Below are 17,742 nucleotides of genomic sequence, written 5' to 3' on the forward strand. Positions count from 1 at the left end.
CACCAAAAAATTGTCTGCTAATCGCCTGCCTCACCTTTGGAATGCTTGTGAAGAATAGATCCAGATCTACTTCGCGCTCCAGCTTATTGAATTTCCTACAGGATCGCAGGAGAAATGAGTTTGCTCTATAATTAGTAGTAACCGCATTGGTATGGAATGTATGCGTATGTCTTACTGGACGATTACAATAATAAAATAAAAGCTTACTAAGCAGATTAGGACAGTCAATCTCACCTCTCGCGATCTTAATTAGATAAACTATATCCGATATAGCACGACGCTCGGTCAGGGGGAGTAGATGGTGCTTTCTGCAGGACTCTTCATAATCGCTCACATTACAAAAGTTACGAAAGTTGAGATGCCGCATAAACTTTCTTTGGACTTTTTCAAGTCTTTCAATATGGACATTGTACATGGGGTTCCATACTTGTGACGCATATTCTAGATTACTACGAACATAAGTGCAATATAGTATTTTTAGGACCTTTGCACTTTTGAAGTCTTTTGATGCTCTAAGTATAAACCCAAGAACTTTGTTTGCCTTACTCACGATGGTTTCGACATGCTTATCGTAATGCAGCTTATCGTCCTGTATTATACCCAGATCTTTAATAGTTACAGTTCTTGTTATTTGATGCTCTTTCAATTTATAACTAAAGTTGTTTTTTTGTAGTTTACGGGAGAAAGTAACACAGTAACATTTAGCTGCATTGAGGTCAAGTCTGTTTATAGCACAATAAGAAGATAGCCGGTTGAGATCATCCTGCAAGAGAGCGCAGTCTACCTCAGACGTAATTTTTTTGAATATTTTCATGTCATCAGCAAAACTAACGACTTGAGAGTTAGGGAAGCACTCATCAATGTCTGAGATGAAAATAACAAAGAGTAAGGGACCTAGCAGTGACCCCTGCGGAACACCACTAGGGACCTTTGTCCAGATGTAGTTACTAGTAACAACCGCCTGCGACCTATTGCTGATATAAGACCTGAACCACCGTAGAAGGTCTCCTCGTATGCCGGCACTTTCAAGCTTCATAATCAGAATAGAGTGATCAATTCGATCAAACGCCTTACTGTAATCGGTGTAAATGACATCAGTTTCAAATCCTTCTTCCATGTTGTTAGTGACACAGTCGTTGAACAATATGAGGTTTGACACCGTACTTCGCTTCTTCAAAAAATTCAAAAAATAAATTATATCCATTGCAACAATATGAGTAAGCCATCCATGGGTATACCACATATAAAAACGGCATGATTAAAGCGGTTCATAGGGTGGAATTATGTTACATACTAAGGTTTTACCTATTCTCGCTACTGTTTTTACAGTATGTCGGTTACATTGACATAACTTGGTAAAATTCATTGATAAAGTTCCACCCTGCACAACGTCCATCCATACATTTAAAGTGATTAATAAATATGTATTTGTATGGAATTAATCATTATTCACAGACGAACACCGGGGTTTAGCAGGTAACTCATCAACATCATCCAACTTAATGTATATTTTTTGTTTTCATTGTGTTTTATTTTAATTTTACAAAGGTTTTTTTTAAAGATCTTATGTCAAAAAATAGTAATGGGCTTTGGTTTTTGTAAGTTTGCGTTTGTTTTTTTAGGTTTTTACTACTTCGAGTTGATTTGATTTGATGTTTGAGTGATTTGCGAGGCTTGTTCATATTTATGTCTCTGATTTGAGTCCAGATCGCCGGGTCAGATACACTCCCGAGCAATGAAAAAGTTCCATTCAGAAAATCATCAAATTACTCCTAAACGGATAAAACTAACTAAATGACGCCTTCTGCAATATTTAAGTACTTACCTACATTTAATAGTGCATCAGAATATTAGCAACTAAAAACGTAAACATTTTTTTAAAATATCCAATTAAATGTTTTAAAAAATTGAGGCTGTTTCGTGTCTGCATTTTGTAAAAGTGGAACTGTTTTTTTGCCCGTGAGTGTATTTGTCAAAAGATTATATTATGCACATTTTACTAGAGTTGTGTTGTTTGATATTTTGTCAAAATGCATTTTGAAAGAGTATAATAATATAATGAGTTATGGCATTCCCATACACGGTGTAAAAATATGGGTGTAAGCTGAAACAAAACTTTTGAAACACGCTGTATACAGGGTATCAGAATCTCAAATTTCGCGAAAAAACAATCTTTTTCCATAGAAACTTTGTTGGTCACGTGACTTTTTACTACGTTATGGAGAATGTTTTTTTTTTCGCGAATTTTGAAATTCTGATTTAAGTTTCGGGCTTAGACATAACATGCTGCACATGTAGGTTTCGGCTTAGTATACCCTTTTTGCAACACCCTGTGTTGTTGTGTTCGTTGGTTAGTGTGAGTGTTTTTGAGAACATTTTGTTTATTATTTTGGTTGAAGTGGCAAGATGGTTCTGATTTCCTGAGTTCTATTTTTGCTGCAGCAGATATTATTTTAATTTTATCAGTAAAAGTAAATCATGTGTTTTTTTTCAGGGTTATTTAGCAACGGAAAACAAAGTAAGTTCGGTTTTTATTAAATGAATTGACTTAATTATGTATTTTATCAGTTACTTACTACTTTTCGAGTAAAGATTAATAAGCTATAAGGACATATAAATAAACTTATTTTAACTATTACTGACGTATAGATTAGTCGACCATTTTAAACCTAATTCTATAATGTGTCTACCTAGATAACTAAATGTATTATACAAATATATTTTTGTAACCATTGTAATTGCCAACTAACGCACTTAATTTGTACTTATTTAGTTTATGTACTTAGTTACTTATGTATGTTATATACATTTGCAGGTTTCCCAGGAAAACCTTCTCGGCCCGTGAGACCGGCTTTCGAGAATTATAAACCTTCAGGTAAATAATGTAAAATCAATATATTACGTAGATACTTAATTCAATATAATTGTATCACTTGATAATAATACATAATACAGGTTGTTGCAAAAAGGGTACACTAAGAGGAAAGGCCGGGACTCATTCCATTTTTGCAACATCCTGTGTATAAAAACAAACATACGAATACACAAATTGAACATATAACACAACTAGCAGTTCCCGCGAGCTTCGCTTCGCCTTTAAAAGTTTTCCCGTGGGAATTCCGGGATAAAAAGTAGCCTATGTTCTTTCTCAGGGTCTAGACCATGTATGTATACCAAATTTCATTCAAATCCGTTCAGTAGTTTTGGCGTGAAAGAGTAACAGACAGACACAGTTACTTTCGCATTTGTAATATTATCAGTTATACGAGTAGCTACGTAAGTTGCTACGGTGGGCGTAGGCGTCCCTACAAATTGTATGGTTACGGCGTAGGCGGCTACGCGGCTACGACTTAAACTGCAATGATTTTTTCTCTGGAAATGGTCTAATTTTAGTTTACCTACTAAAAAGTTTTATTTCATTCCGTTTTATGGAAAAGGTTAATGCTATGAAACCTATAAAAGTCTAGAACAAAGTTTTATCCGAGTATTGTAACAATACAATACTTATACATTCTGTGTAAAAAGTATCGGGAGTGGATCAATAAAACACAAAATGTTTGTTATTCGTCCAAATTTATTTTATTACCTTCAAAGTATGCTCTTTTAGAATCGATACATATATGCCAACAAATTATCCAATCATCACAATTTTTTTTATACGCTCGCGGCGATTTTTCCTTTTTGCCTTCCATCGATTGTTTGTCAAAGTCATGTTGACTGTTTTCTTTGACTATCGTCAACTATCGTGGTGTTGTGCACTCGGAATTCTTGCCAGAAAGTCAAACGGTAGGAAAATAATATTATTTGCGGGTTATGTGGAATTTAATACTGCAAATTCGACAAAGAAGGCCAGATTTGTGGAAAAAAAATCTAGAAAGATTTTCACCGAGATAATGCGCCTTCGCACAAGGATCTTCATTGTGAATGAATTTTTGCGCAAAAACTCAACAAATACCATCGAGCATCCACCATATTATTCAGGTATCCAGGCTCTAGGTTCTTTTTTTCCAAAACTCAAATTACGACTTCGAGGCAATGTTTTCAATCGATAGAAGACAAAATCGGAAAATGTAAGGAAAATTCGCCGCGAGCTCTACTTCGTCTTAATTAGCCAAATCGGTCTAGGCGTTCCCGAGTTTTAGCCAGACCGATAGATAGATAGATTAAAACAATTATTCACTTTTAGAACACACAACATCCTAATCCTAACTAATATTATAAATGCGAAAGTAACTGTGTCTGTCTGTCTGTTACTCTTTCACGCCAAAACTACTGAACGGATTTGAATGAAATTTGGTATACATATGGTCTAGACCCTGAGAAAGAACATAGGCTACTTTTTATCCCGGAATTCCCGCGGGAAAACTTTTTAAGGCGAAGCGAAGCTCGCGGGAACCGCTAGTACTCTAATAAAAATATGCTCTATACACTTTACAACAAATAAGGAGGATTATTAACAATAGCTGTTCCCGCGCGCTTCGCTTCGCCTTAAAAAGTTTTCCCGTGAGAATTCCGGGATAAAAAGTAGCCTATGTTCTTTCCCAGGGTCAAGACCATTTCCATACCAAATTTCATTCAAATCCGTTCAGTAGTTTTGGCGTGAAAGAGTAACAGACAGACAGACAGACACAGTTACTTTCGCATTTATAATATTAGTTAGGATTTTGTGTTCATTTTATGCTGTGGCAGTGTTGGCAACACCAACATTAATATTTAAAAACCTAAGTAGGCACTTCCGCTTCCTCTCTCTCTTCTTCCATCTTGGTGTGAACTTTAGTGTGTGTTCAGTAAATAAAACAGTTTTATAAGTATTTACAAGTCGTGTTTCCAGTCATTCTACCTACTACAAATCTATTCAGGACCGAACTCAACTCCAGCTACATCAGTCTACATCTATCGTTTACAACAGGCAGTGTAAGACAAAATAACGAACACCACTTATTTTTTCATACATAGTATTGCCAAAAGGGTAAGGAAGCTGAACCAGCTGCTACTGCAATAGCAACAGCTTATTCTATTGCGGAACTTTTTTTTCGTGAATTGTTAAAAGTCCTGAAAGTTGAAATTTAGGGACGAGATCAAAAAGATTATTCTGTCACTGAAATCCAAAGCCGTCGGTCATGATAATATAGGGCGTATTATGGTCACAACACTTCTAGACATCCTTCTCCCTGCAATAACCCACATAGTCAACCATTCCCTTTCCACAGGACAATTCCCGAACCTTTGGCTTAAAGCTTACGTCCTTCCCCTTCCCAAAGTTCCAGCCCCCTCCGCTCCCAATGAGTATCGTCCTATTTCCATATTACCCTTCCTGTCAAAAATACTAGAATCTGTCGTACATCGCCAACTGACTACATTTCTTACCAAAGGCAGTCTCCTCAATCCTTTCCAGTCTGGATTTCGTTCGGGACACAGTACGACCACGGCTTTGCTTAAAGTGACAGAAGATATCAGATGTGCCATGGAGAATCGGCGGGTGACAGTTCTGGTGTTGGTCGACTTCAGTAATGCTTTTAATGCAGTCGACCACGACCTGTTACTTGCCGTTCTCGAATGTCACAAGATCTCTGTTCCTGCTATCAGCTGGTTCTCCTCTTATCTTCGAGGCCGCCAGCAAGCAATTCGTAACGGGACTTCTGTTGTATCAGACTGGGCTGACTTGACTGCTGGTGTACCTCAAGGCGGCATTCTCTCCCCCTTACTTTTTTCTACTTTTATAAATTTCGTCACATCTAATCTTCATTGCTCCTACCACTTGTATGCCGATGACTTGCAGATTTACAGCCATGTTAAAATTGACGATCTTGATGCTGGCATTGCGGCGGTGAATGGAGATCTCGATGAGATACTAAGGTGGTCGCAGCATTTTGGCATTTCCGTCAACCCCAAAAAGTGTCAGGCAATAATTGTAGGAAGTTCAAGACTTCTATCCTGTCTGGACTACACCACTGTTCCACCAGTTCAATTTGACGGTCGTGTGATACCTTTCTCTACAACTGTCAATGATCTTGGTCTGATCATAGATGAGCACTTAAGTTGGGAGCAACAGTTAGACAAAGTGTCCCGCAAAATCTACGCTTCCCTCCACTCTATGCTTCGCCTTAAAAACTTTCTTCCACAACACACCAAACTAGCCTTAGTAAACTCTTTGCTCCTACCTATCTTAGACTATGCGGATGTGTGTTACTTGGATCTGACCGAAGTGCTACTCAATAAGCTTGAACGCTTATTGAATACCTGTATCCGTTTCGTTTTTGGGCTACGTAAATATGATCACGTTTCTCAGTACCGTTCACAGCTAAAATGGCTCCCCATTCGTGATCGTAGGAATCTTCGTATCCTATGTCTCCTTTTCTCCGTTCTCCACGAGCCTAATACTCCTCCCTATCTTAAATCCATGTTTGATTTTCTTTCTGACACTCATACACGTCATCTCCGTTCCTCCCATAATCATCTATTAGCACTGCCCTCTTTCCATTCTGGTTTTATGTCTAACTCCTTCGCTGTCACCGCCGTTCGCCTATGGAATAATCTTCCCGAGAATATTAGAGAAGCCCCTTCTCGCCACATCTTCAAGCGACTAACCCGCGCTCATTATCTCAGCAACTTAAATAAATAGCATTTTCGTGTACCTGTCTGGATATTATATTATTATATGTTTGTATATATTATAGTTATGTATCCTAATATTATATGTATATTATTATTATCTTTTATAAATTTATATAATTATTTGAATGTATTGTTATTATATATTAAGATAATTATTAAGTGACTATTTAGTTTTTAGTTCTTTCATCTTACATTTTTCCTTTTTTTTTTTTTTGCACATCTTTGTACCTGTTTTCCTGCACCTCCTGTAGGTTGGCTGGTAGAAAATGCTCTTAGCATTAAGCCCACCTTTTGTACATGTATTTTTATATTTGTGCAATAAAGAATTAAATAAATAAATAAATAATAAATTTGTTCTTTGACAGAGAGGGACAAAACAGTTTATTAGTTAAAACGTATTGTAACTTTTCTATGAATAAGGGGGTAAGATTCTAAACCCCATATTTACTTTTTCTTTTTCTTGTTATTTTGTGTAAACTATCTTTATTTAGCAATAATTTGTACCTTAGCACTTATAAATGATGTTATGAAGGAGCGGGATCACCTGGCACAGGCATTTCATGCTTAAAAGGTGATTCCATTTATTACTGATTAATTTGCCTAAACATTGTTAAAGAAATAAAGATTTATTATTTATTATTTACATTTATTTATTTATTATATTTACAACACCCTGTATACATTTTATAACAACATACTTTCCTCAGCAGCGTCAAAGCTGCCTCCGCGGACCATGCCGGCGTACTTCAGCGTGCCGGGGCGTCCCACGCCCGCGCAGCCGCCGGCGGGGCCCGTCCCACCAGCTGGTACGTTTACTGAAAAATAAAGAAATCATTTACATTGTATTCTAAATTTCTTAGACGACCGAACGGTCCCGGGTTCGATTCCCGGCCGGGGCTTGTTCTCGGGTCTTGGATCTGCCCGTAAAATGGCAATAGGCTATTACATTGGGACTAACATAAACACTGGCGAAAAGTGGGTGCAGCAATGCACCTCTGCCTACCCCGCAAGGGAGTATATTAGTACAAGGTGTGAGTGTTTATATTATATCTACATTCCTTCTTAACAGGTACACTGCATCCAATCTTAATCTCTTAATCCCTCCATCCAACGGTTGTCTGGCAGAGCTCGCTTTTAGTGATAAGACCGCCTTTTGTATCGTAATTAAGTTACAACTTGTTAATATCACTCTATCTATAGGGAATCATGGGTAGTGTATTCTATCTATATGTATATTCTACTATTATCTATGGCAGTTTTAGTACTTGGCTCTCTCAAATGGAAGCTTTGTGCATATCCCCTAGGTCTGAACTTCCTTTCTAAGATTGGACCATTTCCCACCACGCTGGTCCATTGCGGGTTGGTGGGAATGACACATCTAGATGTGCTAAATCTAGATGCGCAGGTTTTTTTCACGATATTTGTATGAAATATTAAAACGCTAGTGATCAAAGTGAACAATGTTATTTATTGTAATAATAATTTTATGACGACCGAATGGCGTAGTGGTTAGTGACCCTGACTACTGAGCCGATGGTCCGGGTTCGATTCCCGGCTGGGGCAGATATTTGTTTAAACACAGATATTTGTTCTCAGGTCTTGGATGTGCCCGTAAAATGGCAATAGGCCCGCCCCCTATTACATTGGGACTAACATAACACTCTGGCGAAAAGTGGGTGCAGCAATGCACCTCTGCCTACCCCGCAAGGGAGTACATTAGTACAAGGCGTGAGTGCGTGTTTTTTTTTTTTTTTTTAATTTTATTATTTATTTTCAGATCCGGAACAAGAAGTGCTGTACTCGCGATTTTTTGCAGTGTTCAACACTAACGGTAATTTCTTAAAAAAAATACTTAAATATTCATATTAATATGCATGAGTGTATGTGTATGTAGTGAAATTATGTATTTCTAATTACATACGAATAAAACTGCAAAAGTAAGATTTTTTCCAAAACTTAAAAAATATATTATACCTACCGAAAATATATATTTTACCCTATGGTTTTTTTCCTTTTTTATAGATCGCATTCAAGTTCAAAACATTTTGGTGGCGCTCACTGGAAACACGGGTAAGAACTAACAACCTACACCAATGATATCTGTCTCACATCTCACATCACATGAACATCAAACTCAGCATAAAGCATACTGCCTACTTTGGTTATAATTTACAATGTTTTATGCCAATTTTATGACCAATAGCTGTCTCACATCATGTAAACATAAGGCTCAGCATAAAACATAGTATGTACCTACTTATAATTTACTATGTTTTAAGCTGCGTACAGACCGGCCCAACGAACGCCCAACGAACGCCCAACGATATCATACTGGGCATACAGGGCAGATTGCAGCAACGAAAGTCAACGAAACCCGTTCGTTGGCGTTCGTTTGACCGGTCTGTATGCAGCTTTACGCAAGTTTTATCCATCTGTATCTGATTTGTTAATGTGTTTTGTTGATTAGCCCCTTCTACCAGCAGTTCCATACAAGCACGGTGATGTCAAAATAGTGGAATGGACCCACCTCAATCCGTGGTTTTCGGACAAAAGTTGTAAACACCTAATGGACCTTTGGTGTAAGAGACGTTTTTTCTAAATATACTTATACAGGATGTCGCAAAACGTAGGTATAGTAAGCCAATAGGTGATTAATTTTGAAGTACGTTCTACGTCCTTTCGGCTAACGTATACCGTTTTTAACACCCTGTATAAATTTAATTAAATCGCAAAGAATACGCTTTGCTTGAATTCGAAATCATGCATTTTCATCGCATGACACCACATTAATGTTACGATGGTTCAAATATTCTTTCCACCGAATTCGTTCGTTCTTATGAAATTCGGGGGTATATTTTTAACCCGATTTTTTATTGAGGATATGCTTTGCCTGGGAGGTAGCTACAGTCGTCAAAATATAACAGGCCCGTTTGGACAGCTCCAAAATGTATGGGATGACAGCTAGTGTCAAATCTAAATAATAAAAATCTAAACAATAAGTAACTTTTGGTGCTTCAAAAGTTCTTTTTTCTTTCAGCCGTTAAAAAATAAGCACGATTTTGTGTCTTTTTATGTATTTCATCAAGTAAATCAAGAGTAAATAGCAAATTTGTGTAGCTGTCCAAACGGGCCTATTATATTTCGACGACTGTAGAGGATAGGAGAGGGTCATATCAGAGAGAGCCATTAGAACGAATATTTGAACGAATATATGAACCATTTTTTTCGTCTCCTTCACCAATCCATTGGCGTCTCACAACTTTTGTACCGAAAAGTAGCTCCTGGCACCAATAAACACTATGTTTAAATGGTTATAGTGGTATAGTAGAAACCACGCAACTTGACCAATGCGTAGGTTCCTTGAAGGGGCGGGGTGAATGTCTAAAAAAGACACAATTTTTGGTCAAGTTACGTGTTTCCTACGGTACGTAAATACATAAAAATATATAATATAACTACTGCATATAAAGTAAGTACTTATTATATTTAATTATATAGGTATTTCAGATGGTGCCAGGATCTCTATAAAGATTAGATATTTAAGTAGTACCTAAAAAAAGCATTAACACATTAGAGGTCAGTAAACGCCTGTTGCATCTACCGATAAATAAAACGTGCTTTTACTTTCAGATGTGTTAATGTGTCAAATATCCATATACTATCCATGTAATCATAAAAATAATAGGTATACAATTTTATTATGTGCTTATGTAAGTAGGTATGTAAAAAATATATCATCTGCCTACAGATACATCTGCTTCCGCTGTGGCTGTGTCATTTGTATTCGGTTTTTTTAATTTAAATTATAAAATTAGGCAAGGTCTGCTACAAATATTGTATTTTCGTAATAATTATTACCTATTGGTACTTACTGTAACAACGAAAGGACGGACTAAGGGCTAGGGATGCCCGATCTGCAATACGATCTACCGATTTTTTAATCGATCCAATGGAATGCGATCTTTAGGCAGATCGAATCGTATGATTTTTTTTATTAAAAAAAAAAATCGAAACGAAATGAAACTCCCGAAGTTATTATTGATTGGTTTAAGCGTCATTTTGTTCCCTAATAACTTGGTTGTTCAATATACTCGATTGTGCTGCCAAAGTCACTTGATTCTCTTCCTCATTATTTATTTATTTATTAAAGTGTACATATAATATGTGGTATTACAGTTAATGTCCCACAAAACTGTTTATATACAGTTTTGTTTATATTGAGCGGTTGAGTTGTAGTAAGCTAGTCCCAGCGCATTTATCAAGTTTCTTTTCTTAGTTTCAAATCAGACGCTTTATATCTTACAAGAATTTTGTCAAAAACATAAAAACTTGCGTGTCATAGATATTTTTATATAATGTAACGATCTTTTGAGATCGATTCAAAGCCATACAATTTATATAAAGAATCTATTAAAAACCGATTAAATCGATTCAAAGCCATACGATCTATATCGAGAACCGATTCACGGAGTTACGATCCATTACGATCCTAAAGATCGATTCAAGCCAGAAAATCGGGCATCCCTTCTAAGGACTAGCGCAGACCCTGGCTTCCTTCCTGACCCTTTAAATTGTGGTTGTTTTAAACTAATTAATAATGTATTTCAGATATGCGAAAGGCGATTGAGTACTGTAAACAAGTCACCGGAATTCAAAGTGAGTACTTCTCTACATTAAGATGTTTTTTTCCTCTTAACCATTCAACCATTGCACGTTTTTCAGTAATCACAATTGAAGTCCCTTTAAAATAATTGGTATAGGTTTAGAGTTTAGAGCCTTTATTAGATTTATAATAAAATTCATTCGTCAAATATTAAAGACGTGTTACACAACCAATATCTAAATATTTTTTTGTGAAATATTGATATATTTTTTCAGCCGATGAGATATTGTTCTCGTTCTTCGAGAAAATGAGCGGGTCCCGAGACATCGACTTCGTGATACAGTTCCTGAAGATGTTGGAGGGAGACTCAAGTAGGTACATTTTTGTTACGTTTTTGCCCTTTTAGCGGCCATTTTTCATTATGTTCTTGTCACGCAGTGGAGAGATTTGTCACAAATGATTTCATAGTTAATTTTTCATATTTATTAGCTTTGTAGTCCAAAAAACATATTTTTAACCAACCCTAGTGTTTTTTACAGATACGCTCAGTACTTTTTACTTTTTTCCAAATTATACTTAGGTATAATTATGTATATTCAAACTTTTTTTTTTCAGAGATCGATCACCTCTACCTTCTTGTGAAGTATATTACGAATGAATCTGGTAAGTTTCACAACATTAAATTTAATTAAAAAAATAAAATTTATTTTCCTAATGGATATTTAAATTTTCTGTTTCGTCGTATGTAATAAAGCCTTCTGGATCACCTCCATCTAATCTACTTTCCTATTTTGGATACTTTCCTACTTTTATTTTAATGTTGTCATATAGGTACAAACTTGTATAACAAATGACGTGTATTTATGTATTTATTTATTTAATACTTTATTGCACAATGAGATATAAGTATACAAAAGGTGGACTTAATGCTAAAAGCATTTTCTACCAGCCAACCTACACCTACGTGTACATCTAGAATAGGCTTTTACATCTTAAAATGTTAGTATTTTCAGCTGTTGGATTTCCAGTTTTATTAAATAACTATTTGTGTAAATTAATACTTCATCAACTTTCCTATTTCATCCTAAAAAAGAAGAAATCGGAAAGTACATATAGATTACATTTACAAAAGACTATATTTTTAATGTTTTTTTTTCAGATATCCTCAAGGGCTTTGAAATAATTGAGCAACTGACCGGCCATGCGGACTTTGACGGTGTTTACGAAATTCTGGAAATGCTGTCTACCGAAAAGGGTAAGGAGCTCACTGCCTTGCTACTGCTAAAAGATCTTACCTAGATTGTATTTTATATTTTTAATGAATACCAAGTAGGCTATCACTTTTCTCGATTTCGCACGTAAACATAAGTACCTAGCCTTTTTACTCTAAATTATCTAACTTTTAAAATAAGTTATCTCTCTATTCTTGTAATGCGATGAAAGTTGTTTATTAAAATTAATATTCTTTAACCCTCATATTTTTTTAGATCGAATTTTTACTTTATATTATTATTAACTAAGGTAGCAAGGTAGGTAGGTAAGGTAAGGTAGGTATATGTAGGTAGCTTATTACCATAAAGCATTAGTTATATTATCGCACCATAACTTCACTTTTCAGGTATTTTCAACATCACTGATTTCTTCAAACACATCGCTCATACTGGTGGTAAGTTACCAAAGATTTTAAAACGTATAAGTAGATAAAGACATAAATTTGCATTTATTTATCACACACATAGCAGCAACAGCAAAAAATACAGACAATAATACAATGCAACATAACAAACAATAACACAATAGGTTGCTGTCCAGATCGTCAAAAGGCATCTGCTCAGCATTTGTGGCCACTAATGCTAAGAGCTTTTCCCTCGGGTTCTTTATTTACACAAGTTAAGGGTTCTGTAAAATGGTCTTTATTTCAGGTGTGGAAGGAGTGTATTACTACATCATGCAATTAACTGGAGGTCTAGGATCACCGGAATTTCCAGAAACATTCAAAGCCTTGGCACCTGAAGTTGGTATGTGCAGTTCGCATTCATTTCAATTATTACTACTAAGCTTATTTGTTTTTTCAGTCAAACCCATTTTACTAATACAGTTATATGTCATACACAGGGTCTGAATAATAAAGCTCTATTTCATTTTTCAGATTTAAAGGGGACATTGGATCTTGTGACTGCCGTAACCAGATCATCGAGTAAGACTAAATATTTTATATTAAAAAAGTTTAATACCCTGGTATTACAATTACACAATTACTCCGTAGAGTAGTTTTCCTTTTATCTAATTAATATTCATTTGCCCATGTTTCCAGCCATCGGAGAAGCCATAGAAAAACTCAACTTAATAGTTGGACGACCAACGTTTGCGAGGAGTATAGTCGTGATGAAGAAAATAACTGGAGAGAAACGTAAGCATAATATATTATTTTTATTTCAATTTACAGTTAAAAATTAAGTTTGAATACAATAAGTTTGAATTTAAAAGTAATTTGATCTGAACACAAGTCATCAGATACATATAACTATTTACGTTATGTCTATTTTTGAACATAGTAGTAATAACAAGACAGAAATATTATATTTAGGTATCGGTCTTGGAATGAATTTTAATTACAAAAGTGAAACAAACAATTCAGATGCAAAAGGGCAAACATTATTTAGTTTATATAATGTGTTGTTTACTTAGATGATGTTATATTGTTTATTTACAGAAATGAAGTACGCGCTAGAAGATATGACTCATGAGTGTAATAAACTGAGTAAGTTTTATTCAACTATACAAATAATGAGTTAGAACTAAGTATTTTTTATATGATAAAAAAAAGCTTTATTCAAACCTCTAACTACGAAAATAATGTCGATTAAAGGGCATAAATTCTAACTTCTGTGCTTCAAAACCTTAAATTATTTGTTTTAAATTCGACTCTATAAGGTTTTCCGTAAATCTCATATTACAAAATCTGAAATCACTATGAAGAAATTTTGTGCAAACTATTAAATCCCCTGCTATTAATAGTGCTAGAGTTTAAGTTAGTCAAATGTTATAATTATGTTATTTTTATTTATTATTTTGTATGATTTAAAATAAATGTGTTTAGTTTATAATATGGGCCACTGATGCCTGAAATAAAGGTTTATTATTATATTATTATTATTAAGAATCGACATAATTATTTTCCTTTATTATGTTTATCTGTTTTTAACAGGTCTCAGTGAAGTTTTCGACAACATTTATAGGATCGTCGGCGTTGATGACATCGAGGAAGCACTGGAAATTGTCAAAAGAGTTTTTAACTTGAACAGTAAGTATTTACTCCTAAATCAATCCTAATTTTATTTCCCCGTACCTAACCTATAACTTTTTATTTGTTGCATTTTTTTACAGATTTCATGCTTGTGTTTCAAAGAATCAACAAAATGACCAGAAGCAATGGTAAGTAGGATTTAAACTCATAACAAAAATATTTACGTGTGTGAATACGGTTAGGATTAAAATCATACTTGTTCATTATGAATTTTCAGAGCCGCTACTTTTCATGGATTCCCTGTTGGAAATTACCGGTAAAATGTACCTGGAGGACGCCGCCAATTCTTTCAAGAAGCTAACAACCAGGAAACGTAAGTTATGAAACTTGTTGTCTATTTGTTCAACTTCAAACACTGCTCCACCTTTGAAACCAAATTAATTATCACCAATCATCTCATAAGCTGGACCTATGAGGAATCAGAAAGTCTATTAAAACAGTTAAAATAGCGCACATTTCAGCACACCTCCTGGCACTTACCGCATACACACTTTCTGGCACTCCTTGTAAAGTAATCTAAACACACAAACACACCATAACTCACAAACACACACACACACACTCACACACACACACACACACACACACACACACACACACACACACACACACACACACACACACACAAACACACACACACACACACACAAACACACACGCACAAACACAAACACACTTTTTTATTTTATTTTCTAACATATATCAAATTTATCCAAGATTGCACTGTATAAGTTTTATGTTCTTGTAAAGCCGTATTTAAATGGGTTAATTATTATCTCTATCCTCCACGGGACAGGCATTGCCTAGTGTGGGGGTCAGTACATTCACCATCTCTTGTATATTTTTAAAGGAAATAAACATTTTTACTTTACTTTACTTTATACTTAAATCAAACTCAACGTCTAAACTAAATGGACATTTATTTTATTGCATTGAACCTTAGATTAACGATATACGAACAAGATGCTGTGACAAAACTATCCGCATTCTGTTTACTGTCAAACCGTTTTAAGTTCAGCCTATACTTTGGCCATTATATTATTGTTTTTTGACATTCCAAATCCCATACATATTTGATGACTGCAAAGCAAAACCAACTTTACTTACCAGACATAAGGACACGTCAAAAATACAATAATATAGTGGAAGCTCTATAATGACAACCGTTGTACTATCATACAATGCATAAAGTCACAAATCTTCTAACCGAACTAATTTAAAAAAAAGAGTTCAGTGGTAGAATTGTGATGTCGACTACTTGTCGAGACGTTTCTTTTGCAACGGCACTCCATCTACTTGATATTAAAATAAGGTTGCAATGAACTATTATCCTAACTAATATTATAAATGCGAAAGTAACTGTGTCTGTCTGTCTTTCTGTCTGTCTGTCTGTCTGTCTGTCTGTCTGTTACTCTTTCACGCCAAAACTACTGAACGGATTTGAATGAAATTTGGTATACATACGGTATAGACCCTGGGAAAGAACATAGGCTACTTTTTATCCCGGAATTCCCACGGGAAAACTTTTTAAGGCGAAGCGAAGCGCGCGGGAACAGCTAGTTCTTTTATAAGCATCATCTAATTGATTGACACTATTGTTCCAGTGTCACTGATTCAATTCTTCGAGCTGATAAGGAAGCGTTCCGGACACCTGCACGTCATCGACTTTTTCCTGAAGTATCTCGACTATTTTGGAGCGAAAAGTATGATAATATTTTTTCAATTGATATAAAAAAGGTTATTTTCTATTGCCGGTCAGTATTCTCACTGGATATAGGCCTTTCCGAACGCCTCAACACTGTCAAATGTTGGTTCTATCTCTCTTTTCGGCCGGTGGTTTGGTTGCCTCCCTCCCACGCTAAGCTACGTTGGCCTTTACGTGGTCTCCACATAACAACTCGTAGGAAAACTAATACTTCCTAATAAGAGTTAAGTTGTTATTTTTTCCTACGTAACTACTTTGTAGAGTATTTGATCAAAATCTTTTTTTTTCAGCTGTTGAAGAGGCATTTGAAAAAACTGTGGAAATCTTCAAATTAAACGGTATGTTATATACTTTATCTTATTAAATGTATATTTAATGAATTCATTTATAAGTTATTAATTCAAGTGCGCGACATACAGTCAATTGTGCAAATTACATAAAAACCTAACTAACTAAATTTACTAAATTCATGAGTTAACATAATTATCCATAAAATACCTATTAAATCGTATAACCTCCTATTCTTCTGTAAATGTATTCTAGTTCTGCCGCAGTTAATTATTTACTACTACTACCAGCTAAGTTTTCATTTTCTAGCAGACCTATCTTATCACCACCGCACATCTGCATAAGCACATCTGCTACCGCTACACGGGTTCGTTATCGACGTAGTAAACGTCACTATATCGCGATTGTCCATAAATACGGCATATTATTGGTGGAACGCGCATTAAACGAGTAATTTATCGACATCGACAACAGACCCGTGCCGCGACCGCTGACTATTGATAGTTATTTACTGCCTCCACAGATATATTCGAGATATTCGACGTGATATACAGATTCACGAAGGTGGAGGCGATCATATTTATAGAAACTATAATGAAGGTGACAAATTCTACCAACTTCTCGCACGCAGCCGAGAAAGTCAACAGAATGGCCAACAAGAATAGTAAGTAAAAACATGGTAAAAACACACAGAATCTTACTTTTTTGTCTAAAAATATTTTTTTAATTTAGCGTGCACACAACCGAATTTTTGTAGGGCAATAGTAATAGTGCTTAGGTATTAATTGCAATCAGTAGGTATGTATATTCAATTTTCCTCCTACTTACCAAAAATATTTCATGTGTGTTTCACGTTTTATGTGTGTATAGAAATACAAACTATCAAAAATTTCAGTAGCTAGGTATAGTGCCACAAACTTATCTGTTCCGGTGACAGCTTACATAAATGTCTCATATTTCTTAATTCTATAAGATTTTAAGTTTGCTCGTATTGTTAATTCGCTCTTGCGGTGTTAATAAACCCATTTAATCTTTTACAATATACAATTCATTAGTAAGTAATGAAATATGGATCAATTTAGTTCGCTATCACCGGAAAAGATAAGTTTGTCGCACTATAACTAAACTTAGCTTTTTGTTTTCAGATTTCATCGAGTCTTGCAAAGCTATCTATGGTATCGCGCGGATGGGTAAGTTACATTTTTTATTTACTTTCATATTTAT

General features: G+C 35.2%; 1 protein-coding gene across 4 annotated transcripts in view; it reads left to right on the forward strand.

Moving 5' to 3' along the window:
* Positions 1 to 2,467: 2,467 nt before the first annotated feature.
* LOC105393005 (mucin-17) overlaps positions 2,468 to 17,742 on the forward strand; it is a 30,347-nt gene continuing 15,072 nt past the window's right edge. Inside the window, exons 1-22 of one of the 4 annotated variants that reach the window (XM_048624195.1) lie at positions 2,468 to 2,518; positions 2,816 to 2,875; positions 7,323 to 7,421; positions 8,393 to 8,446; positions 8,638 to 8,685; positions 9,096 to 9,194; positions 11,224 to 11,271; positions 11,494 to 11,589; positions 11,834 to 11,881; positions 12,378 to 12,473; positions 12,837 to 12,884; positions 13,141 to 13,236; positions 13,368 to 13,415; positions 13,533 to 13,628; positions 13,932 to 13,979; positions 14,427 to 14,522; positions 14,606 to 14,653; positions 14,743 to 14,838; positions 16,130 to 16,228; positions 16,521 to 16,568; positions 17,042 to 17,182; positions 17,664 to 17,708. In XM_048624195.1, coding sequence (XP_048480152.1) covers positions 2,479 to 2,518; positions 2,816 to 2,875; positions 7,323 to 7,421; positions 8,393 to 8,446; positions 8,638 to 8,685; positions 9,096 to 9,194; positions 11,224 to 11,271; positions 11,494 to 11,589; positions 11,834 to 11,881; positions 12,378 to 12,473; positions 12,837 to 12,884; positions 13,141 to 13,236; positions 13,368 to 13,415; positions 13,533 to 13,628; positions 13,932 to 13,979; positions 14,427 to 14,522; positions 14,606 to 14,653; positions 14,743 to 14,838; positions 16,130 to 16,228; positions 16,521 to 16,568; positions 17,042 to 17,182; positions 17,664 to 17,708 — 1,597 coding nt within the window. In that variant the 5' untranslated portion in view covers positions 2,468 to 2,478. The remainder of the gene's footprint in view (positions 2,519 to 2,815; positions 2,876 to 7,322; positions 7,422 to 8,392; positions 8,447 to 8,637; positions 8,686 to 9,095; positions 9,195 to 11,223; positions 11,272 to 11,493; positions 11,590 to 11,833; positions 11,882 to 12,377; positions 12,474 to 12,836; positions 12,885 to 13,140; positions 13,237 to 13,367; positions 13,416 to 13,532; positions 13,629 to 13,931; positions 13,980 to 14,426; positions 14,523 to 14,605; positions 14,654 to 14,742; positions 14,839 to 16,129; positions 16,229 to 16,520; positions 16,569 to 17,041; positions 17,183 to 17,663; positions 17,709 to 17,742) is intronic. The other 3 variants (XM_048624197.1, XM_048624196.1, XM_048624198.1) reach the window with 3 other exon arrangements.

This window comes from Plutella xylostella, chromosome 11 (genome assembly GCF_932276165.1).
Source record: "Plutella xylostella chromosome 11, ilPluXylo3.1, whole genome shotgun sequence".
NCBI lineage: Eukaryota > Metazoa > Arthropoda > Insecta > Lepidoptera > Plutellidae > Plutella > Plutella xylostella.